This window comes from Bombus impatiens, unplaced genomic scaffold (assembly GCF_000188095.3).
Source record: "Bombus impatiens unplaced genomic scaffold, BIMP_2.2 scf_0670, whole genome shotgun sequence".
Lineage (NCBI taxonomy): Eukaryota > Metazoa > Arthropoda > Insecta > Hymenoptera > Apidae > Bombus > Bombus impatiens.
In genome coordinates, this window is record NT_177089.1 from 387499 (window position 1) to 413665 (window position 26167).

General features: G+C 35.2%; 3 protein-coding genes across 5 annotated transcripts; all 3 read left to right on the forward strand.

The window, feature by feature from the left end:
* The first annotated feature begins 1465 nt into the window (after positions 1-1465).
* Positions 1466-9635, forward strand: LOC100741114 (inactive ubiquitin carboxyl-terminal hydrolase MINDY-4B). 3 transcript variants are annotated; one of them, XM_003492262.3, is made up of 11 exons: positions 1466-1896; positions 2123-2311; positions 6444-6529; positions 6839-7056; positions 7278-7503; positions 7794-7859; positions 7938-8008; positions 8333-8483; positions 8547-8746; positions 9114-9266; positions 9506-9635. In XM_003492262.3, the coding sequence occupies exons 2-11, from the start codon at positions 2176-2178 to the stop codon at positions 9549-9551; spliced, it is 1353 nt and encodes a 450-aa protein (XP_003492310.1). In that variant the 5' UTR covers positions 1466-1896; positions 2123-2175; the 3' UTR covers positions 9552-9635. The 3 variants fall into 3 exon arrangements, with proteins under 3 accessions (XP_003492310.1, XP_033178687.1, XP_024225932.1); XM_033322796.1 differs by lacking the exon at positions 1466-1896 and having other exon boundaries at positions 1907-2311; XM_024370164.2 differs by lacking the exons at positions 1466-1896; positions 2123-2311 and adding an exon at positions 6146-6365.
* A 449-nt stretch (positions 9636-10084) lies between these two features.
* LOC100741233 (protocadherin-like wing polarity protein stan) lies at positions 10085-23319 on the forward strand. The gene is made up of 18 exons (XM_012389894.3): positions 10085-11248; positions 14665-14778; positions 18352-18638; positions 18725-18817; positions 18912-19019; positions 19095-19196; positions 19285-19410; positions 19579-19773; positions 19911-19998; positions 20120-20229; positions 20300-20446; positions 20659-20773; positions 20873-20942; positions 21025-21135; positions 21214-21387; positions 21687-22030; positions 22209-22480; positions 22676-23319. The coding sequence occupies exons 2-18, from the start codon at positions 14712-14714 to the stop codon at positions 22763-22765; spliced, it is 2499 nt and encodes an 832-aa protein (XP_012245317.1). The 5' UTR covers positions 10085-11248; positions 14665-14711; the 3' UTR covers positions 22766-23319.
* Positions 23320-24233: 914 nt separating this feature from the next.
* LOC100741635 (oxidized low-density lipoprotein receptor 1) lies at positions 24234-26165 on the forward strand. The gene is made up of 5 exons (XM_003492266.3): positions 24234-24536; positions 24608-24826; positions 24901-25005; positions 25317-25608; positions 25727-26165. The coding sequence occupies exons 1-5, from the start codon at positions 24464-24466 to the stop codon at positions 25878-25880; spliced, it is 843 nt and encodes a 280-aa protein (XP_003492314.1). The 5' UTR covers positions 24234-24463; the 3' UTR covers positions 25881-26165.
* Positions 26166-26167: the final 2 nt, after the last annotated feature.

The window sequence follows — 26167 nt, forward strand, 5'->3', positions numbered from 1 at the left end:
GTAGACATGCAAACAATTCTTAGAATTCACGCATTGAAGTACAGTACATTTCATAGAATTGGTAGCAAATCACTGTCGAATTATTTCCGAGTCGAGAATGATAAAGAATTTGATGTCTTCAGGTAGTCATGGATCGCATACTTTTTTTAAATACCAAAAAAGGAAACTTTCAAATTTTATTTCAATATATCGTACAATATTTTTAAATTTATTATTATACATAGATACTATAAAAATTTTATCTACTGATGAGATTATGATCGTATCTACTTTATCGACATGATCATTGGCATAACGTAATTGAGGATTACAGGTGAAAGTCACGTTTTTGTCTTTTTCGAATATGGCGCGTTTTACGATCCGCGTATTTTGGCGCTACACACTTTGTAGCAGAAATGTGCATGCACGTACACATGTAATACGCTCGAATTCGAAACTTTTGATCGTATTTCCGAAGGCCGAATATAGAGCATCTATTTCGAACCAGCGCGAACTTGAACTTAACCAGTCGACGTAATCTTGATTATAGCGGCATGATAGCTGGGAAATTAGCAATTATGGCAGAGAATGATAAGACACGCTTCCTGCACGAAGTTTAACGAATCCTAAATAGGGATCTGGTTGAAATTGTTTCATACGCAGATTGCGATACAATTATAGTATCTAGTCTTAACGTCGAGTGTTGTAAACGTACTTGTAAATTTAATCGATATTTAAGTATAATTATAATAAAAGATCGAAAAAAAAAATAAAATCCTTCGCCTGCTTGTTCTACGATGGTGTACGATTCCAATACTTTTGCTACAAAGTATTTTCACTTTCTTGCCTCCGAATGTTAAACAGATCTATTTACAGACATTTACATGTTCTCGATTATCCGTTCCGATCGAACGAAAATGGCACGAAACGCATGCAAAGATCGGTAACTACGATAAAGTCACCAGATAACACGTATGCGAGACGAACTATCACGTTGCACGTGAAAACAAAACTGTATTCTACGAGAATGCACTCGTGATGCGCAATGTGCATACATACAGGCGTTATTCGAGTTCGTCGAGGATTTCAGTAAGCGAATGATCTTCAAATATGAAGAATATATAAGCGATTATAAGTAATATGAAATGCTTATTTATTTCATGGGGAATTATTTGCGAGCGCTACTATGTTATTCTTGTACGGCGTATCGAATAGATGCAGATTTTAAATAATTATCACAAATAAAAGATGACTTGTTATGAGGCTGAGGGCTTTTATTGCATTTATGGGACATTTAAAAATGTAGAAATGTACACAGTACATGTAATATACAGAAATATGTAAAATATTCAAAGTAGAATATTTATTATGATATTTAGTGTATAATATATACAGTGTATAAGTTCCATTTATTTAATTATCGTCATAAAGATATAAAAGCGCACGAAAAATTCGCTAATAAACTATTGTTACGTGATTTTGTATAACTCGTCAAACGTAATAATTGGCGAACTATAGTGGAGTTAACCGAAGACTAAACTGATTAATCTGAGGCACGAATCTCGTTTCCAGCGAGCGGATCAAGGATTTTCTCGTTCCTTAATAGTTGACGGAGGTGTTAGATCAGTCGGGCCTTCGAATTCTCGAGTTCATGGCCCGCTCTTATGCATATACGTATCCGTTAGCTTGGTGGGATGGTAAGCTCGTGCGCGGCTCGATGAACCGACTCGGCCAAAACCTACCGGAATTATTAACTCCTGTCAGTCTGGGTAGCTCGATGCAGCAACGAGCACTTGACTGCTTCCTCCACTTGTTAAGATTATTTTAACAAAGAATATCCACCGATTTCACGCATATCAAATCCTACGAGAAAGACAAACGTTATTTGGACCAAACAACGATTCTTCTTCGATATAAGTAAATAAAATGTTTATATACAAGAAAAGAATAAGGCGTTTGATTCTATTTAGTGGATTGTAATCACGTTTCATTTATAAAATATAGAGACTACATTCTATGTAGCAGATAGTAATCATGTTTCGTTCGTAAGATACGCAGATTGATGAATTAATTGTTTTACGATTGTTATCGTTCTACATTCAAGCGAGCTCACATTCCGTAGATTATGTTAAAGTGTTTGTAGAAGTTTGATGAACCTTTAAGACTCGTGAGTGGATTTTGAGAGAATCGGAAGACATGGAGGAAACAGAGGAAATCGAGGAGAGTACCAACTCGTGTTCGACGTCCACGTCGTCCTCAGCGACGACGGTGCGTGGCAAGAAACACTGTACGGAAATGCGATCTGAGAAACCCGTGTACCTTCGACAGAAAGGTACTGTGAAAGGATATAATGATTGTTAATAACGGTTAGGGAATTTTTAATTACTTAAAATTATTATAATTATTATTTTTAATTATTTATGCAAATAAACGTTGCTTATTCGCACGTACAATTTTTCACATTTTCAATTCCAATTTTTAGCATAGCTCACCTTCACCATTATCCGAGTTTGACACTTCTGAAATCCAATTTCGCACATTGACTTGATTGATTAACGATGCAGTCATGTATCATTGTCTGTAAACTTTCTTAATTGCACGTGTTAAGATAGAAAACACGGTCACGTACACTTTCGTATAATTATTTGTACATTTCACTTAATTATTCGCGTTATTTAACACTGAAGCCTGCTCTGTGGTCTTTGAATTTTGCGTCTCGAAAGACACTCTTCGTTTAACAAGCAGAGAGATTTTTAACGTTTCAAGAGATCCATCAACAACGTTCCTTTCATACTCTTCTCAAATTCAAGAGATTTACTAAGAATGAAAGAAAACACGATTGAATTTAAAATAATCCAAAGAAGATGGCATTTTTTGATTGATTTTACAGAAAATCGTATCCTTCGAAAATACAAATTTCTTATCGGTAAACGAAATGTTACGTTGTACGTTTCATTTTGCCGGTCTCGTTCAACACCGGAAGAAACGAGCGAATCACGTTTTTTCTCTGTGGTATTGCGAAACAAAGTAGCACAGTTTTATAGAAGAAGAAGTAAACGGAAACGTTGCAGAGCGATGGAGAGCTTGACGACGAATGAATTAAATTTCACCTTCCATGGGCCAATTCGTCGATGCTTCGCCAAGAATCGTCAAGTGTTAGCTGACGAATTAGATCGATGGATCGCGGGTGCAAATTAAACCGCATTATATCGGTAGGTGTAATCGACGAATGCAGATGCCTGTTCCGACGTGAATTCGTAATTCGATAGACTCGATTACACGCGAGCACGCGATTCTGAAAAGTACGTTCGAGACGTACACATACTAGAGAACAGCCCTCCGTTATCCCTTAATTCGTAGAACGAATAATCACGTGTTATTCGCTGTTAATAATAATAGAGAATATTATTTACGTAGAATAAAATGTATAGGTATGTCTTTGAAAGAGAAAATAAATTTCTGTAGACTCAGTTGTTTAAGTATCGAACAATACGAAGCAAAGAGTTACTATAGACATTAAGTAGGAATAAGTAGAATGAAAAAATAAGTAACTATGAAAATGAGGTTTATATGATTGCGTTTGAAACGTGCGCTTTTTACAGTAACACGCGTAATTAATCAAGTCATAGTTTTAATTATTCTCATTTCTGTTGGAGTTATCTAGGTCTCAGATAAATTCGCTCAGATAAATCTTTCTATGAATATCTTATTTTAATTATAACAATTAGATTTTCATATTTTTTCGAGATCGTCAGTGTCTTTTATCAGGAAAGCTCCTATTGTATTTTGTAGCATCGTGTCATTTTGGATGACATTTATAAGCCTCGTGACGCGAAAGCCTGTGAGACCAAAATTTTCATAAAACTATATAAATCCCTGAGATTTCAAAAATTGATTTTTTATCGATATTGAAATGGTTCGTCCTATATGTGTATATCGATTTCCGTGAAAAATGTATGACACGTACTTTTTATTATGATACACAGTGCAGGTCATTGCTTAAAAAAATAGTAATAATAATTACAATAGAAATATTTGAAACCAATCGGAAAATGTATATCCGAAGAAGTTGCAAAACATTTATTGTAAACATACGCTTAATGAAAATTTAATCTTATTAACATAGGCTTAACATTTAAGCTCATTAACATAGTCAGTAATTGACTCTTCAAATACTTTAACGATTGTAACTTCTATATATATATTTTTAGGTCCATTTAAAATTTTGCCAATATAATCGAGCCGTGTCTCGTCATTGTGCTAATGAGTTTTTAAAAAGTTTCCTGTATCATAAAAAGTTTCCAAGAGTGTTCGAATACTTTCGTGAGCCATTATACGTGTATATGTTAATACGTGAGTATATTTCAAATCTAGAAAATCCATTTGTCTAAAAACGATGTTTCGAGTAACGGGGATCGCAGACAGGTACCAGAACTATTATTAGAGAACGAAAATGAAGCTCGTAACAGCGTATAGGCTAAAAAGGATCCGATCCACACGTACATACGTTTTTTTAAAGCTCGCGTGCCACGCGAAACGATTCGCGTGAAACAATAATACACGTCGAGTAAATGGCATACGTGTAAAAAGGGAACAGTGAAATGGTAAATGAAATGAGGTACGGATTACTTTACGTTATAACGCGATTACTTCGGTGAAACAATATCGCTCATTCTTCTTCTCGATCTTCGTTCGCTCTAGATACAAGATTGCGGAAGCTAGCTTTACATCCAGTGATTCGAGTAATTGCAACAATTGCATTAAAAATTTAGCCCTATTAGTGTCTCTAATTTTGTGGTAAGCTACGTAGGTTTCCTATTAAATCTAATACACAGTACATAGTCCGATGTATGATCAATTTTAACTGTATTTCTTTAAACAATGATCTGCACTTTTTATCATCATAAAAATTACGTGTAATACATTTTTCAGGGAAATCGATATATACATATAGGACGAACGATTTTAATATCGATAAAAAATCAATTTTTGAAATCTCAAGGATTTATATAAAGTTCTTTGAAAATTTTGGTCTCACAGGCTTTCGTGTCACGAGGCTTATAAATGTCATCCAAAATGACACGATGCTACAAAACACAATAGGAGCTTTCCTGATAAAAAATATCGAAGATCTCGAAAAGATATGAAAATCTAATTGTTATAAATAAAATAAAATATTCTACCTCGTTCTTCGCATATTATTCAATTCCAAACGTACTAATGCCCGTGTTATCAATTACATCTCAATTGCCATAATCTGACATCTACGAATCCAATAGAAGCTGCACGTGTTTCAAACCGCAAGTTTCATCCTAAAACAGATGATTAAGTTGCTTGCGTGGCACATCGTACACCTGGTAGAACGACAGACAGACGTTATTAGGGCATGTCTATCGCTTATCCTGGCGAGTAAAGTGTCTTTGGACGTCCGAATTGACGAGTTTCGTGCGGCCAAAAGTTTCACGGACTCGTCGCGATATCAAGCTGGGATCGGCGTATATAAAGGGACCTGGAATTCGGCACGAATCCCAATTGATATTCGATTGCTTGGTGTGTTGGCTGTGCCAGTGTGCAGCGGGTGACAATCGTCACAAGTTTCCTTTCACCCTTCGGTTATTTAACACTAGAACTACCAGAGCGGACAAACTGACAATCTATAATCCTCGACATTAATAATCTTTCTAGAAATAAGTTTTCATTCTATCGTTTCAAAATCATTCCTATAGGAATATTTTCTTATCGTTGAAGTTCTTATCGAAATTTTAGACACAACTTTGCGAACGAGGATTTTTGGAGGCTTTGAACGCTTTTTGGTGAAGTGCGAACTACACAAAGTGTAGTGAATTAGATGCATCGACAAAGTTTTTGGATGTTGAGCAGTGTAACAGTGTTACCAGAAATCGTCAAATAAAATTAAACGTCTGCAGAAAGTTCTGCAAGTACCGAAATTTTAACGTCAAACCTTTTTGGCCGTGTTCTTTTGATTCTCTTTTTATCTTGAGCTCAAACTTCATGTATTTAGTAATACGAATGGTGCTACCAAAAATCGCGAAATAAAATTATCTCGTAATCGTCCTTCTGCAAGAATATTTCTTCCTACTTTTCGTTCCGATTTCCTCGGTACAAGCTTCGTGCTTTAGTCATTGGTAGTTCGAGTGTTAAATGTTTCATTTTCGAAAATCTCTCGCTCTTCACGATTTAATCCCCTATTTTATTGTTAGAATAAATTTGTTTGCTATATTATGTAAATTTGTTTATCGTATACTTCATAAATGATTCCAGCGTGTTCGTTGATGTGTGAGATTGAAATTTAAGAAATATGTTGCTGTCTGTTAGAGCAGCCAGGTGTGCGGCTCTAATGGGAGAGCCTGACGAACTGTATCCAGGTGGAGAACTCGAAGGATTATTGTGCATGAAGCAGGAAGGATCGACGAAGATGATGTTTTGAGCTTTTTCTGTTACAGAGAAGATCATTTATCCGAGAAGCACTAGGACGTTGGTCAAGACTGCTGTGATTGGAGGAAAACCTATCGAAGAGAAGATTTGCATGGTAATTCGTTAAATGAAATCCGAATTAAAATAGAAATCAATTGTTTGAGATACTTCTCCTGGGCGATAGATCCTTTTTTATTAATTTTTATCATTTTTATTAAGTATATTCTTTTTTTTAATGTTATCGGTCTTATTAATTTTGGACAGTAAGATGTGCATTTAAAAGCATGAAACTTTGTTAGAAATTTAAGTATTCGGAAGATTTTTCGCTCCTTTATACGTATATGTACAATTTTGAGCCGTTTTGACAGAAAAATATTATTTTCTCAATGTAATGTCTGTCTTTCTTTTACGTTTTGTATTATAGACCCTGAGAACGTTGGTTTTCGGAAGTTGTGCCAGTCCACCGAGACCGGAATGGGCAAGAACCGGATTCACCCTACGACCTTACGGACAAAGCTTGGCATTTGGATTGCGAGCACCGAGAAATACGACCAGGGGTCTCGTAACTGTTGTTCAGGCTACAATGCTCAAGCATTTCCTGTTTAAATGTAATAGACAAGACACTCATGCCAATCCAGAAAGGTAAAATCTGTTCAACGTGTAGTACACCAAAGTTTCACCTCTAGAACCACTATATTTCTTATACATTTAGGCATCTTTAACATTTGCATCCTTTAAATTGTATTTTACGCGTTAATATAATAAACGCATAAGAATTCGCATTCATCGGTTATCTGTAATTAATCATTTTCAAATTTCTGAGCGAAGAATACTTTAAATAATCTTATTTCTGTACAAATTAGCATGCTGAAGCCATCGTACGATAGACAGATCGATGTCTTGACATTGACGATAGCAGAGATCATTTGGCGTTGCGCCGGTGGATTCGCCGTGCAAAGTACTGGTTATTCGCCAAATCAGAGTGTCACGGGAAACGCAAATGCGCCCAGGGCCGTGGTAGCTTTGCCGCAAGAGACGCCCTATGTGCAACATAGCGTGCAATACTTCCAGGATGGTCTCACGGAGACCGTACGTGAATAAATAAAGAATAGAAAATGGACATTTTTTCCTGTAATTGAATCATAACGAATGTCAGCATAGTGGCCAATTACGTTATTAACGATTACGTTTATACACGTTACGTTAATATGTATTAATATATTACTAGAATGTGTTAATAACGTCGCATTAGCGGGTCATTGGTTTCTCGATAAAGTTGTAGTTTGCATTGGATTATTGGCACTGATCCAAACAATGGCTTTATACTCTTTCACGAATTCATAAGACAGTTCATATATCTTGAAACCTTTTATTTATAGCTGCACCTGTTCGAGTTTGATTCTTTGGGAGACTTGGAGATATTTATTAAAAGATATTTATATTTGGTAAGCTTAGGTAAATATTCTGTTAGTAAGGTGTCAAGAACTTTTATAATTAAATTGTTTCGTGTGACATTACTCTAGTTTCAAGACGAGGGTGGCCCTGGTGCTAAATTATTATTGTACAGCGCTGTGCTTTCCAGAGGACTTTCTAAGTAAACTTTTACACATCTATATACATTACATTATACATCTATGCATATATTTATTCTATACCATTGCATATTTTAATAAGTTCACGTAATAAGGATCATAATTAGAATGTTTGTTTAAAAAGATCGCTAACTTGTTTAACTTTTGAGTATAAATAATAATCTCTTTATTCGTAGACTTCCTACTTTTTAATTCGTATAATGTTTCATAAAAATAAACAATACCATGGCTGTCAACCCGATCAGAGTTGATTTGTACCTTGTCGATCGTTAATTTTACAATTATAAAAGCTATGTTTAAGAAACGATCTATTTTTACCCGTACAGGGTACAAGCCGATCTAGAAGATCCAAAAGGCTCGATACTAAGCGGCTGTCCAGAGGAAGGTCCCATAAGCGTTGTAATTCTCTCATTAACTGGTCGTGCTTCGCCTCATCTGCATAATGGGGTGCTACACGTTGGGGATGAAAACACATACGTGAGTAGTTTCTTTGTTCCTCGTTCCCAAGCTTCATTTTGACATTCCGGTGTAAATGTCAAGGCTATACCACAATGGGGTGTCCTTGTGAGGAGCGAAGTAGGATTTCTGGTGCACGAGGGTGATGGACAATTGAACAAACAACCAGGATCTCGTTTGAAAACCCCGAATTTGCCAATTTGGGTTACTCTGTGTCACGGCCATCACGGTGTCTTGTTCAATACCAACCGGGAATTACTTAGAAATTATCACGCTGAACGACGGTATGCTATTTCTTCTTTTTTTAATCAAAACATTTATCTGATTATCTATCGTAATTGATAGAAAGAATAATATTGTATCGTAGAAAGAAATATATATATATAGTTGATTACCCGACCACGGATTTTTAAACAAATTTATATTTCTGTGAAAATGTATATTTCGTAAATTAAAGAAACGTAATTTGAATAGAGATTTGTTTCACCCTTTAAGTATTACAATAAAATTTTATTTTACAAACTTTATATATCTTCACATATTATGCACATTCTTTTACGTATTTAAAGTTCTCATAAATGTATACAATTTGCAGTTTACTGATCGCCTTATATTCCTCGTTAAGTAATTTTTTTCATTTACTTGTGCAAGTTTCGAGATTCAATACTTCACATGCGGCGGCAGCCATGCCATTTTGACCGTGGACACCAGGTCGAATTCCGGAAATGATTCAGAGTTCGAGGGCCCAAGCAAAGAATGCATGGACATTGCTGCAACACCCTTGGAGAAACTTATTCGTTCCAAGTGAATAATTACTGCAATTTCTATTCATTTCTGAATACTTCTCATTACACAGTGACTCATAGAAATGTTTGAACATATCATAGAAAATTTTTATGAATATTATATGTATTGGTTTAGATTTTACCAATGTAATCAAAGTCCTACCAGGTCGTATACCATACAAAATCTTTCGTATAACACGCGTAATATATCCAGGAAAAGTTTCTATACACGTTCAAACCTTTTGTCTTTTTTTTTAGATGGCAGGATGCTTGCATACAGTGGAATGGAACACCCTTAATGTGAATGCATCAATATGTGTCTCTATAAATTTAGTTGAAAAATAAATATAACGTTCTAGGCTCTTTGTTTAGATCGTAGTAGATTATATACATTATAGTTATGTTTGTAAAAATTTCTGTGCTTCGAGAAAAAAGATTATTTCCATCGATCTTCTACTTTTTACTTTTACTTCGGGCAAGAAGATCCTCCTAAGAATTACTCAAAAATTTTATGAAACAGATATCGACGTTTCGTGCATTCATCCAACACTCTTCAACACGCGATCGCGTGAAGCTCAACGCCTTCTCAATCACCTCACGATAAATTCCTCTCTATAAAATCTTGCATACAGCCAACTTTATCCTCTAACCAACTACTCTACTTTTACCTAATAAATATTTTTTCCATTCACTAAAAGTCCATCATCCGCGCTCGCGTATAAAATTCAACGAATATGTAAATTCTTGCATACAACCAGCTTTATCGATTAGGTATACGTGTTATTAATTCTCTACTTTACATATTCTACTTTTACGTAACTTAAATATTTTTCCATTCACTAAAAGTTTACCACTCACGTACACACGTACATCACGTATTTTCAAGAAACCAATGAATTTTCTGCACTTTGTCAATATTTAAGACGTCCATCCCTTCTTCATCCCTTTCATCATCAACCCTATTCGCAACAATTTCCATGGCGTACACACACTGAAACCAAACGAGACACAATTATCCCTTCCCCAGAAACATTCAACGGTACAATTAAAAGTACATATACTGTACAGAAATGGCAGAACAATGGGCCGTGCCCCATAAACAGTCACCGTTCGAATCGTTTCATCGTTTTCCCAGACACAAAATTTTCGGCTTTCACGTAAACCAGAAGAAGGAAAGAGAAGGAGCAGTTGCATGTGCAATGGCAGACACGTAGTCGTCCAATTTCCTGCCAACGAAAGTAAACACCTGTTCGAAGCAGGGCCAGGAAGGCGCTCGGTTGGTCGTCGATTCCCCCTTCCTAACAATGGAGAACCGACTTCCCGAGTGCCGGTCTACCGCGTCTCTTTGCTCGTCCATGTTTCGTAGTAGCGAGTTCTGCCGGTCGAAAGCGAACAGGTGCTAGTTTTAAAGCATCCTCTGTTACTATTCAAATTAATATTTAAAAAATATATAGTACATGTAGGAAAATTAATATTGAAACAAATATTCAAAGAATCTACGATATCTGGGAAAATAAATATCGAAAGCAGCAGAGTCCAATTTACGGCTCTTCAAACGTGAAAATCGAAGAAATAGGAAGGAACAGGGTGAAAGAACTCGAAGATTATTCCTTCGATATTTATTTGCGGATATTTGACCGTGGTGTATTTTTGAAAAATTCACACGTGATATGTAGTTAATATTTTTTGTTTAATTCACATGTAACGTAAGCTATAACGATTGTTTAAAGAAGACGACGCGTCGCTGACGGTGTTTTCTTCGCGATGTTACCGCAAAGCTTTAGTCTGTGATGAAATGATTGCAAGAGGGGTTGAAAGTATCATTTTTCAAAACGTTATGTTGACTACAGTGAATTGTTAGTGAAGAACGATGATGATTTGAGAGGAATGCTCGCTGCCGATCGTTGATACGCGAAACAAGCGAGACGGAACTGGAAGTTTGAGTGGTAGAGAGTGAAATAGTGCCACTGCTGATTCTGATCGTCTAATAGGATTCTTGTGGTAAGTGGTCGGATCTTATGCAGAGGGTGTGGATGATGAAGCAGCTCGAAAGTTAGACTAATTGCTCGATTGTTTCCAATACAAAACGCTAATTATACGGGTCAACAATATCTATTCGATTCATGCATATGAAATGTTGCTTATACGTATACTTTTATGATCGATCTTTTTAACATTAAATGTACGTAATTTACAGAACGTTTCTTTTCTGGTTGATAACCAAGAATAGGATAAAGTCTCTGCAAAATTCAAATTTAGAAAGAAATATATTTTATACACAGTAACCTGATGTATCCCCTTAATTAAAATATCATGTCTAACGCTCTTTCATTTTTCAAAATATATTGAAATATTTGATATTTCCTGTGCCTTTATCTTTCAAATAAAGTTATATCGTGCAACCTGTGTTAAACGACGACTAAACATTCTTAAATTGAACGATAGGAAACAAAAGTGGCATAAAGAGAATAATAAAACTATTCTGTAGTTTCTAAATAAAAGATAAGCTATTTTAATTAAATAAAGCAGAATAGACAATCGCTAAATTAGAAAGAATAATATTTTATACGTGCAATAGAATAACCTAAACAAGACGAAATATTTCTCCTATTGAAATTCTCCCCAATATACCACGTCTCGTCATTCCGTCAAAATTTGAATGCTGCTTAATTATAGATTGATGTTCCACTCGTTTTTCCTATCCAAAAAAATAGATTCGTTTCCGTACTTTCGATCGTGAAAGTGGCCGTGTCAAGAGTACATAGTTAGAAGCACAGACAGAACAACAGTACAGTGATTCATCGAGCTGTTTCTTGAGTTAGCGGCTAGCATCGAATCGGTGGCATCGCGGATCGTGAACAGGAGGGAGGACTTTACGCCGGTTGCCCATGGCAGTGCGTTTCAGGTTACGGTCGGTGAATTTGAGGAGTACCGTGGCCCACATAACCGTCGTATCCGGCTTGTGTATACCGTATAAATCATTTGGCCCTACCTGGATCCATTTTTCCTTCGATTTCAAGGATTATTTCCGCTTACTCTGGCGAAGAATTGCTTTTACCGCTTTGTTCCAACTGATAGGAGACGTAATTGCCGGCTTAAGCGGAGATACGTCGATTACCTCGACTCGCCACGATGACCATAATTCTCTTAACCAATGGATTTCAATTTCTCGGAGGTTCTGATCGATGATTCTGTAATTACCGATTGTGAAGGATCTTAAAATATCGTGAATGAATTATTGGCAAACATTTCGTAGGTAACTTAGTTTTCAAAAATAAACTTTTAAATAGATCTACAAAATTTTAAGATCTCGTTTCGTGTAAACTAATTATCACCTCGTTTAATCGTTGTTCGTTATGAATGACTAGAATCTTTTCCAGCAATGGATATCAATTCTTTGAGTGTTTTGATTACGTGATTCTGAAATTAAACGAGTGAAAACGTTAAAATTAATCTCTAGATAGATTGACAATTTGATAGACCGTGTCTCGTGCAACATACTTACCTTCTCGTTTTATTATCGTTCAGTATTGATGACTAGAACTTTTTCAAGCGACGTATTCCAATTCTTTAAACTGATCGATGATCCTGTAACTATTTATGGAAAAGAACATAAAGATAAATTGTTTTTACAGGTCACATTTGTTACAAGGTATTTAGCTTCCTGTTTAATTGTTATTCGTGTTTCGAAATAGTTCCGTATAAGGAGACCACGCCGAAATAAGGCGAGGAAAAAAAATTGTCGAATCGAGGAAGCGGTAATCGCGATTCTCAAGCTGCCGTGAACTTTTTGCAATCACGAGCCTACTTTTACCTCCTGGATTCGATTCACTTTGCCCTTCTTTGGTTTCGAACACGCAGAATCGACAAACTATCGCTCTCGCCACCCCCACTCGCGATGCTAATGTCGTTCCACGTATCTAGGTTTCACGTAATAAAGCAGTTTCTTCGCATGCTTTCTAACCACGCGTTATGTTCTCCAGTTGCGAATGCACATGGTCGTTTCTTTTTTTATTTCTTTATTCTTTGTGTCTTTTCGATCCGCCACTCCGTGGATCCAACATCGATCAGACAAATGTTTGCGCTCGCTTTTCGTTTGTAGGAGATCGTCCATAGTCACGCTACTTACGCGAAACGAATCTTCAATGACGTTAGAACTATCGATAACGATCAGATATGAAATTCGTGTCAAAGAAAATCAAAATGACAGGGAAATATATGAAAAGACGCAAATATTTCTCCGTATTTATTTTATCAAGAATTATTCAAATTCTCCAAAATGCACCGTTCGTAGAACTACGCCTGAAGCATGCTTACAAGAATTACTTCGAAGTATTCGTATGAAAATAATTTCCACGAAGGGTGTTAACATCTGATGATAAAATGATAAACAGCTGCAAGCTAGATTAGTAAAAATAATTAAATACGACTATATATCCTAAAGATTGTATGTAATTATATCGAATCACTATGACTGACTACGAATGACAGTCACCTTTTTCGCTGAGCTTCTCATAATACGTAGTTGTGTCTCATATGAGTAGCTAAACGCTGCTATAAATGAATGATTACAAATGACTATAATTAGAAACAATTATGACTAATTATAGTATAAGTAACTACATATGATTCTAATTGTGATTAACTGCAAATGGTTACAAGTAACTGTAAACGGTCATGGCTAGTTAAAAGCAAATACGAATGTGTAAACAACGATTGTCATAAGTGACCACCATCACATCGACTATGTCACGTTAGCGACTCTAAATTGCTATAAGTGGCCTCCAGTAGCTGTATGAAAACGTGGTTATCACTAGAGGTGGGTCGAAATCTGATTTTTAGACTCGTGAAACTCGAATCTGAAACTTTGTGAGATGTCGCAGTTCTCGAAGCTTCCGAAAGTCCATATGCTTTTCTTCTCTTTTTTCTAAGGAGTATCTATTTTTTCAGCAACCACAATTTCAACAAATGTTTCTCACAAAATCACATTATTTTTCCTCGATATAAACGCTGATAAGAGATCGGTGGAATCATGCCGATTGAAACGGATCTAAAGTCTAAATACAAACTCCACTGGATTATCATTACTTAAATAAAAATAAATTCATCTTCGTTGCAATATTCTCATAAGTTGCTTATACAAATTACTATTGACTTGTAGTTCGAGAAACATTTCGTATTGTTTTCTAAATGTTTTCCGAAATTTCGAGGTTTCGGGGTTTCGAGGTTTCGAGGTTTCGAGTGATCCATCTTCATTTACTACTATTACATTTCAACATTACAATATCATGATTCACTCAAGTAGCAAATTTTGAATACAGTCTTCGATTACAAGGTACGCTGTCTAACTTTCAAGCTGTTTGTACACTTATTTGCAATGTGCAACGCGTAATCATAAATTTTGCATCAATTTGCAGATGCATCGGCCGTTGCCTGGATCGGTGAAGGATGTCCTTGGATCGCCATGAAACACAACATTCTGAAGATCCTACCTATCCTCTTTTGCACGTTGCATTTACACACCGGACAATGTGGGTCTTCTTTTGACTTTTCTCACGCCACCTGCTTTTGCCCCTTTCGTCCCTTCTGTTCAGCAATTCGTCCGCCATCTACCTTCTTCCTCTTTCCATTTTGGTCGCGACCTTAATCGCGCCGCACCGTCTTCCGTTTCATCACACGGTTGATCGCGTGCGAACACGAAGGAATTGCGGTTGCAAAAGGAAACTGGACTGTTTGAATTCGACGTATACGAATGTTCTCGGTTTTAGAACTGCTGCTAACGAACGAGTCAATATTTCTACGACTTTACAGTGATCACACTATGCGATTCGATAGATTTTATATTTCTTAAATTCGATGCAGATGAGCGAGTTTTGTAGCGCGAACATTCCTCGTGCGTTTCAATGGTACGATAGAATTCTATTTGTTTGAATTCGACCTAAAATTAAGTGAGATTTTTATTATTATGAGATTGAATATGTACATGTACATACTAGTTCGTTATAGGTTTTCTTTCTTCTTCTGCTGTCTTACTTCGTGATCGAGTTTCTATGTAAACTATTTTTTATTTTATAATAAATAATACCTTTATTCTTACTTATTTTCTCGCGAATACTTATTTTCCTCGCGTTACATTACATCATTAGAAATACAAACCTCTCGAATCACATAGCGTCACCCACGAGAAACGACAACAATATCGCGTTGCTTGTCCACGCCGTGCCTCGTATTTCTAATGACGAAATCCAGGCAAATGTAGAATTTCTACATCGAAAATAAAAATTTGGCGGATCCAACGAGGAAATCCACACGAACGTACGATTCTTCTATTGCAAGTAGAAATTTGTCCAATCAAAAAATGTCACTAATGCGAGGACGTAACGACGCGTTACATCGCTTGTCCGCAACAAGCCTGTTCGTTTCCCTTCGACGATTCTCGCGACATGTCCAGTCGTAGATAAGGATCGAATGACTTAGAAAGCCGTTGCATTGCGACAATCGAGATATCCTAGTTTTAATGTCTCCGTTTCCCTTCCTCGATGGACATTCGTAGAAATTGCCAGCCATTTTACGCGCATGGTAATTAGGCCGTAATAAAAGAGAACCAGCGATACTTTCGAAACTCCGTTTTGTTACGCTCTTAACTTTATAATTCGATTCGTTTTTATCGACCGGAATAACCAGATTCAATTAAAACTTGCGAATCAGCAATAGGTAACCGAAAAGCATTCGTTGGAATGGTAAGCATAGGAACACGTTTAATTAATTTCTTCGTAGAAGCAGCTGTTTATTTGTACCATGACTGAACCTTATCTTGTACAATTGGGTACAATCAACGATAATATACGTGAGTTTTTCCTAGTTACAACCGTGTACAAGTTTACAATATGTTCTTACAATCAGTGGCTTGTAGAGAAGGTTGATACGTTCCATCGTGCAATCATTGTCTCTCATTTACATGACAATTCGTTGTTATCTCGACAGTCAGGAAGTTTGTTGAGACAACGCTTAAACGAGCGTTTACTTTTTCCCCTCGCATAATCGTGCGAACTCGTTTTATTTTTCTGCTTTTTTTATACAGCGCGTAATAGAACGATGAACAGTCGCAATAAAGTAATTCGTTCCGATTTACTAGTTCGACCATTGACGCGTGTCTGCGATGATGTCGAAGGAATTGATTTCTAATTTAACACAGGAAAGTTATTTGCTATAGCTCGTATACAAAAAGAAATACAAAAGAAAAGAAAAAGAAATATTGGAATTATTAAAAAGGAGTTATTGGATTTTAATTATTGTAAAGAAAATATTTCTTTCTTCCCTAACACTAATTTTTTCTTTTACAAGATACAAAATTAGCTTCTCTATAAAATTTTTGAAGCTTTGTGTATTACGACAAACAATTTCGTAAATCCTTAACTTTGAACGCAATGTTTTTAAACCATAAAAATCCTATATACTCCCTTCAACGTGTCAGAAGCAATACCATGGTTTTCTTCTGGAAAAGTCTCTAACTGAAAAGGGAAAAAGATTACGAAAGGCAACGCCGGAACGTTGCATCGTCGTCGATACGCCGTGAGTTGGCAGCAGGCGGAACTCCGCTCCAAGGGAGCGCACACGTCCAATTCCTCGTGCACGCGCTCCTGTTAAATGACTTCTATATACACATATTTTTCGTAGCACTCACATATTTCCACTTATTACCATGTATTAATTCGGCTTTTTATCCGTGCAAAGCATTTGCAAATGTGGACGGCCACATATACCAAATGTATAGACGATAGACACGATCACATCTACCAAGTTGACCATCGAAATGTAGGTTTCTACTATGACATGTTACGGTCCTTTGATCGAGAACAAAACAAGTGTAGTTCATTGATATTCGAATGTCGATGGATAGAATAAAACAGAACTTACATGTTGATTCTAGTAAATCGAATATCGTAAGATTTTTATAGAGCCAGGGTGGATCGTATCATCTCGTATAAGAGTAACATTATAGTTTTTCTGTTCCCTTTTAGAGGATTCATTTAAGAGATCAAGTTATCGACTGGTTGTGTGGTTACTTCGGAAAATAGAAAAGCATCACGCATAGTACAGCTAAGTTGGAAAAATAACGGATAACAGGGGCTTTGATGCACAACGAATTAGAGGCAATGATCGCTTTACACTAACCGTCTCGATCTTATTACGAACGGTTATCTTGATCGTTTTTTACTTTTCAAATGGCTACTACAGAAATTCTTCTTTTCCTTTTACTCGACAAAAACGAGGAAATTAAATCGTTCTGTTCCAATCAGAGAACTTCTTTGTATTTAATTACGAAAACAGTTAAAGTTAACTAAGGATTAAACGTTTCGTTTATAAATTTAAATATCTGTGAACATTCTTACAATTCTTTTGTTTAGAATTACTCTTTTAATAAACTAATTACTCAAATATAATTTCTAGATATCCTACAATTTAAATATTTATACAACGAATCTCCTTATATAATTTTTCTTACAATCTTTCCAAATTTAAATCTTTTACCTTTATAACTATCTTTTTAATAAATTACCACGACGAAAAATCTATCGGTAGGAAGACCAGCAGTAAACCGCTTCTTTAAAAAGGCCGGAAACCCGAAAACCACACAATAGCCGTATATGGATCAAAGGAACATGATCGTTCTTCGTTCGAAGCAGCTAAAGAAATGCATATTAACTCTCAATATGGTAGAACCTGTCTCCAGCTATCACTATATTTTACATGTCACTTCCGCTTTGCAAGAATCCTTCTCTTCCTGTTAATATCTCCCAACGTATCGCATATTATTAAAATTCAATATATAATTAAAATAAAAATTTGATGTAAACACGTATATAATTTATAACATTTGACACTTTCAAGAAAATTTGCATGTAGAAAAATTCGTAAATAATCGAATTACTTTAGTATATAATTAATATGTGTATATGTACGCGGATTCATAATCCACGCTAAAAATTCTATCCTTCTGCCTGCTTAAATTAAATTTAATATCCATACACATTTCTGATTCATTTTCTTTATGATGATCCAGTACAATTAATGGAATTAGCATGGTATTTATTTAAATATAGTGATCCGTGATGCGAGATGTTTTCTGGAAAACGGTGCCACCGCCGCACATCTCTTCGTCAGCGAAGATTTGCCGGTCGGTGACACCGTGGGTGTACTCGGAGTGCTGGGTGATCCTGGACCGCAGGGTGACATCGAACTCAGACTCCAGGAGCACGATAGTCCAGTAACTTTCTCAGCGTATTCGAAGAATCTAACTCTTATCAGGCCACTAGATAAAGAAGGCATCGATGGACCTGCCAGCGTTTACGTGAACGTAATTTGCGAACGGAAACATACATTAGATCCTGTAGGTTTAACATATCCTCTTTACTCTACATACACAATTAACATTTTAAGGAACGTAGTTGTTCTAATTACTCGCATTTGTTGCAGGGTTTCGTGATACCAGTCAATATTCGCGTGACTGATGCCAATGATAATGCACCTCAATTTGTAAACGCGCCTTACGTTCTAAATATCTCTGAGGTGAGAAATTAGATATGTTTGACAGACAGAAATTTTCTTTCATTCAGAAGGAATACTTTTTTTTTATTTATTGACGACAATTTTTGACATTTAGGTCACGGTAGTTGGGACGAGGGTTCTTCAAGGTGTGAGAGCCGTGGATGCTGACCAACCAGGGCCATTTTCTACTGTACAGTATGCCGTTTTGCCTGGACCGCATTCGGTAATTTTTTAATTCCCTTCTATTATATCTTATTCTTTTGTTTTACATAGAAGAAATCTTAACGAACTTTTGTAGGATTACTTCGTGTTCGTGAATGCTTTAGAAGGCACCCTAGTTCTAAGGAAACCGCTAGATTATGAAACTCTTGCCAATTTTTCCGTCGATATCCGTGCACAGGTAAGTAACGATTCCTTAAATGTAAACATTAATTCTCCAAAAACTCTGTTAATGCGCTTTAATGTTTTTTTCTTTTTTTTACTCACAGGACCAGGGCAATCCGCCCAAATCATCGACTACAACCCTCTATGTTAATGTTATCGACGCGGATGACCAAAATCCTGCCTTCCAAAATGACCAATACAAAATTCTCATCCCTCGAAATATTAAAACGGTAATTTTGGTACTAATTGAACATTTTTTAACAAGTCGATGTTACGTATATGCAATATTATACTTTTCCACTGAATTGTTAATGCATCATAGATTAAAAGAAGTAAAGATACGATGAAAAGTAAGCGATTCAAAATAATATGAAATAATACATGATTCATTCTTTCAGAGAAGGATACTGAAAGTTGATCCAGCGCCAATAAAAGCAGTAGATCAGGATGTAGGAATTAATGCTCCGGTTCAGTATACGATTCAAGGAGGAATTCTACCGTTCCTCACACTGAATCCGGAAACAGCTGAAGTCGCCATAACACGGCCATTATACGAGCATGAACTTTTATCACCAGCAACTATCGTGGCAAAGGCAAGCATTGTGACAGTAGAAATTAATTAATAAAGTATTATAAATATCTGCCGTATATGTAAATCTGTTACTAATTACTTGTTATTTCTATTTATTGATACTTAATAATTCCTTATTCATCTTCTCAATAATTACAGGCTACGCAGATAGACAATCCAGATAAATATGCTCTTTCCACTATAGTCGTTTCTCGAGAGTCGGATTGGAACGTGGAACCCACTGCTGGTAGGTGATTTTTTAATCTATTCTTAAGATTTCAAGCTCTGATAAGGAACAGATCTAGAATCTCGTGGCCCATCTCGTCGTTAAAAGAATAAAACGATTAAATGGAAATGATATTAATTAGGTGGCAGATTACCAGTGAGATTCATACGAAAGGATCATGAAACTAGTATTCCAGAAAATACCCCTCCAGGAAGCGTTTTATTAACGACAGGAGTAAATAAAGTAGATTCAGTAAGTCAGAATCAGACACGGAAATTTATTATACCCATAACGCAAATGTAAGTCATTTCTCTGCTTTTAGAATTTAAGATTCTGGCTTGTGGGAGCGATGGAAGATCTGGAAAGATTCTCCATCACTAATTCCGGTGAATTGATTTTAAAAGGCACTCTCGATTATGAGAGGAGGGTCCAGCATAGTTTTTTGGTTCGTGTCACTGACGGCCATCATGTACGTTTAACAACAATTTAATCGTTAAAATAAAACTCGACTTTTAATATTGGAATATTTATCGTTGTAAATGAATATACATATATGTCACAATATTTAAATACGATAGTTTCAATTAAGATTGGTAATAAAATATTTATTATTAATTATTTTCTACTTTTATTATTAAATTTATTATTAAATGTCAACACTATTTAAATATAACATTACAGAACGACACCTCACGCGTCAATGTTTCTGTTGAGGATGTAAATGAATGGGAACCCAGGTTTCGTCATCCCAGGTACGAATTTCACGCCGCAACTTTGAGAGAAGGATCCATCGTCGGTGAGTTAACATTCTAACTAATATATATATACAATAATAGAAATTTTTATTTTCATCTTTATTTATGTATATATGTTTCTTTAACTATATGATTCTTAGGAAAATTGGAAGCTGCTGATGGTGACAGAGACGACAAAGTTAGTCTATCTCTTAGAGGTCCAGATGCAAGGTATGATAAACATTTATTTTTAAATAAAAAGCAAAACTTATTTCAATTTTACAACAATAATAAATATTGAATGATTATACAGATCCTTCGAGATACGTGATAATGGAGAATTAATTCTCAGATCAGCAACAACCATTAATGGTACTTTGGCCAGGTTAGTGGCTGTTGCCTCTGATTCTGGTCGTCCCCCCAGGTTTGTAGAATAAAATAAATGTATTTACGATTTGATACGATATAATTCGTATAATTATTTGAATTTTTTTCTTTAAAGGTCTAGTATGATCCCAGTGATCGTGCATATACCAAATAGTGGCTCGTTGCCAATTGCTGCAAGAGCTGCACCTGCTTGGTTGGGCAGCAGTGTTCTCCTGGTTGCTGTTTTTGGCGCTGTCTTGGGTCTACTTGGTGTTATAATACTTGTTTTAATTTTGTACATATATAAAAAGTAAGTAAAGCTGATTACTTGAAAGATTATCTTATTTCTTTCCTTTAATATTTTCCCCGACCATAACAGGACGTTCTCATAGGGCATTCTCTAAAATGTTTATTAAATATTCTCTTCGGCTATTAAGAATTATTTTCCACGTCAACCTATAGACACTCAAATTAAAGAAGAAAGCTGTAAACTGATCATTATTTCTACATTTTTATATATAAAAGAAGTTGTGTATATCAACGAACAGTATTCTTAAACTAACGATACGCGTGATTCTAAATTTTTAACTTCCTTACAACGTGTTGCAGTAAAAGGCCAAAAGCCAGTGGTTCAGTAAGTTCAGTAGGAACTGGCTACAGAGAAAAATCACCAGTTCCCTCTGCTCTGAACCCGACTCCTCAAGTACTCGGGGCAAATATGCTTCAAGATGCCTTGGAAGTACCTCGAAGAGGAAATCGAATCGAGAACGCGCGCAATATCGATGAAAACGAGGAAGAGGCTGAGACTGGAGACGACCTAGAGGAAGATGATCATGTTGATCAAGAGATTGTAGACGACAGTAACAATAGTGAATCTCGTGAAGTCAAGAATGATAACAATGACGTCGAGAATCCGGTTTTTGCAGCGAGGAACTACAATGCCACTATTAAAAGTAATTCGAAGCAATGAATTAAGAATTACTCGGAATACTATTAAAATTTATAATTAAAAAAGAATATATTAGCCTATTAACTTTTTAATTAGCGGCGCGCCTATTTTAAATTCGCTTCATTTTAAAATTCTTATAAATTTCTATTCTCATACAATAATTATTTATTTACGTAAATTAGGTGTAACATCGGCTAGACAACTGCCTCTTTACGCAAGACATAAGGTGGCCCCAGCTCCAAATCCTCCAGGTTTATCAGCAACCTCCAACATCCCCAATATCGGCGGTTTAGTTCAGAACATGAACGACTTAAGCTTAAAAACTAATCTAAATGCTGACTCTTGCAAATCTTCCAATTATTCCGGAGATCTCCCAGATTCTTTGGTACCTGCGTGGCCAGCTTGCTCCGTTTCACAGAGAGTTAAAAAATTATCGTGGGACGATGACGATAGGGTATCGTATCTTTTATTATAATAAATATTTAGATATTTCAATGAATACATTTTACGTAGAACACAATTAGTCTGATTTGTTACAAATAAAAATATCAGTAGATGCTAGAACATAAGAAGAAGATAACAAAAAATAACTAAATTTCTCTAAGTACGAAATTATTACGTGTAATAATATTTTCTCTCTATTTTTTAGACAGTGGATAGCGTAGAAGTGGCAGCAGAAACAATGTCCAGAAACAGTCAGGTCGGAAACGAACGACTTAATCTCACCGTGTACTTTTAAATCACGCGAAAAATGAAAGACTGAGAAATAAAATGGTTTCAATGACTCCATCGTCTGTCAAACGAAAAAATTACCAATAGACCACTTCGATAAATAATTCCTTTATAAATAGACACTATTAAAATGCGCTATATAATTGCCAGATACTGAATCGATTCAAATAGAATGTACATACAAAATGTATAGAGAATTATACTATATAGTTACAGACGAGTTGCATTAAACGATAATGCAAGTACGTTCTTTACTTATAGTTATTTTATTAAAGAAATGCAAACGTTAACAGGTTTTCTAATGTTCTAACGATGCTAATACCTTTAATTTACATTTAATCCGACCAAAAGAAATACAGAAAATTTTCTAAATAAATTAAACTTAGCAGAGAAAAATTTTTCTCTGTGAAAGACGTTCGAATAACGGAGGCCAAGTTAAGAAAAGGACAAAGTTCCGTTTCACGCGAAAAACCGTGTCAGTAGGACGATCTGGAAGAAATCCCGCGTTCCTCGCGATTCTGCCTAAAAAGTATGTAAAAAGCAACAAAAAAATTTCAAAACATACTTGAAAATTCTCATTTTATATTTAACATCTAATAATTTTTTAAAACTACATTATGTAGCAGTTTTTCAAAGTTCTCGAATATTTTCGTTTCATTTTTCATTGTATAATTCCTTATCAGCTATAGGTATTTCTAACGATTACAAAATTCGATACGGTTTACAAAAAAGCTAGTTAACTTTTACCTACAAGACGAAATTCGATTGAGATAATTAGTAGATAATTACAACTTGATTGAAATAAGAAGCAAATGAATAAGAAGAAGGAAAATTTGTGGAAGAAGTAATCGCAAAAATACGAGGACACAGCCAAATCAAACGAAGAAAGTGACTCATTCTTCCGAAGAGGAGAGAGAAAGTGCCCCGCAGAAGAGTGCACGAGCCTCAGCTCTCGATAGTTTTACGTGACTTCTGAACAGAAACGGATCGAACAGGTGAACAGCATTTAGGAGAAAACAAGAGTGGCATGATAATAACTAAGAGGTCGTTTTCATTTTATAGATATTACGTAAGTGAATTTTCTTTACTTACATTTTTTCTAGTGCATATAATATATTATTTTTTAATATATCTTTTATATATACGTATAGCAGATGTAAGTATACATTAAAAATTGACAATTCTAGTAGTTAATGATTAAACTGCGGATGTTTACGCACTTTTAGGAAATTACTTAGAGATGAAAAATCTACACAATGAATATGATATATAAAAATAAATAAAATATCCAATACGAAAAATACTTAGTATAATGTTAAATGTATAATTTAATATTAGTATTAATATTAAATATATTTATTTCGTCTCTATTTCTTTAATTATGCTGATAAAAATATAAAATTGAGTAAATATCCGCAAGCTATTAATAAATAATTCACTTAAGAAAATAATCGTTCACACCGTCATAATTTATATATAATATTTATAGAATATATAAATACGATTTTCTATTTAATTGTGAGCGATTAAAAATTAATTAAAATACGTTAAGCAAGAAACGATTTGCATGACGCAGTCAATCGTCCCGGCTACTTAAACTTTCTTAAGGAAAGTTAAAGATAGCCTTCACAGTCGAAATAAAAACGTCAATCCGTATTTCCGTATCCGTATTTTTCTTAATTCGTTCCCTACTTTCAGGTTTATCATGAAGCATAAAATGTCTCTTAGTCTATTTCTTCTCATGATTTTACAACTATGCCTCGGTATAGAAATTCCAGGTATGTGAAAAGAACTAAATCATTTATATAAATGAAAAAATGTCCTAACAAAATTATTCGTGTATTTTTAGGCGATATGTACTCGATATCTGCTCTAAATTCATCTAATGTTTCGATAATCAGACCACCAGAACTGTGGAGCGAGATTCTAGAAAATTGGATTGTTTCTGATTCGAAATTAACGAGGATGTCGAAGGTGATGAAACTAGGAGATAAGAGCTTAACTATAACGAGTAAAATATCGACGCCAAATAAACGAGAAGTCTCTGAAACCGACCTCTATCTACTCGGTAAAATTTTAGTATTAATGTAATTATTATCCATCCGTTCAAAAATTATATAAATTATTCTCCGTTATATCTAGGTGCGATAGAGAAGCTCGTCTATAGAGTGGATTTTCTAGAAAGTCGTCTCAGAAGAGCGGAAGAACTCCTGTATTATGTGATTTCCGGAAACATCAATAAAAAAGGTAAATTACAGTGTTTTTGCACAATAATTTATAATAATATTAATTAATATTACAAATTACCAGCTGCAAATTATAGATTTTTTCTTTAATAATTTATCATAAAGTAGAATAATTCAGTAATTTGTAATTTTGTACAATTTACTTGTAACACTTGTCTTACTATTAAACTTGTTAATATTATGCAACGATATTTATCAATACTGGTAACTTGTAAGTTGTAGAATTTCGCTAATAATATTAGTTCAATTGTGTAAAAGAGCTCAGGTTTTCTTCACTCTATCTCTTCATTATAAATTCATTATCCTCTTCAGAGCCCTGCCCTACTAATTATACCAAAATTGGTCAAAACTGCTATCACTTTAGTAATCGTGATTTTGACTGGAAGTCATCAGCTAGTCTCTGCCGAGGAATGGGCGGCCATTTATTGGAATTCGACACGGAAGACGAAAAGCGCGATGTGTTAGCAGGCTTGCAAACAAATTCTAAATTAAAAGGCAAAACCTTTTGGACAGGGGGATTGAATCCAGGTCTTCTTTGGATTTGGGCTAGTAGTGCAAAACCAGTTTACCAAAATACTAAACAAACTGTCCCTGGTGATGGCAGGTAAATTTGTTTGTTAATTAGTTCTGTTAATTAATATTAATGATTAATCGCACTTATCGTAGTTTTAATATATATTTGATACTTTCAAATATTTGTAATTCTGTGATTGTATATTTAGGTGTTTAAAATTGTCTTACAATACAACGTCCAGATTATACTCTTATCAAAGTGATGATTGCGGCGCTAGACACAGATACGCTTGCAAATTATCAAAAGACGACGAATCAGCAAACAAAATTGAGAAAACTGCAAGGATGTTAATGAACGAATAGCATTAAGTATAGACTGATATGTAGTAACGTGTAACTAGTTTTATTTATTCTATGTACATCTATTTAATTCTAAAGGCTTAAGATATATGTACATATTTAATATAGTTAAAAAATACTTACTATATGCTTCTATTTGGTATAACTGAAACACCTTTTTCACGTTAAGTATGTTAAATTTCTTAAATATATATTGTTCGACTGTTCGCGGAGAGACACGATCGCGAAGAAACAAGAGTCATAAATTTTCGTTACGATTCGATTCGACGCCGCGAGTTGGTCGATCCCCT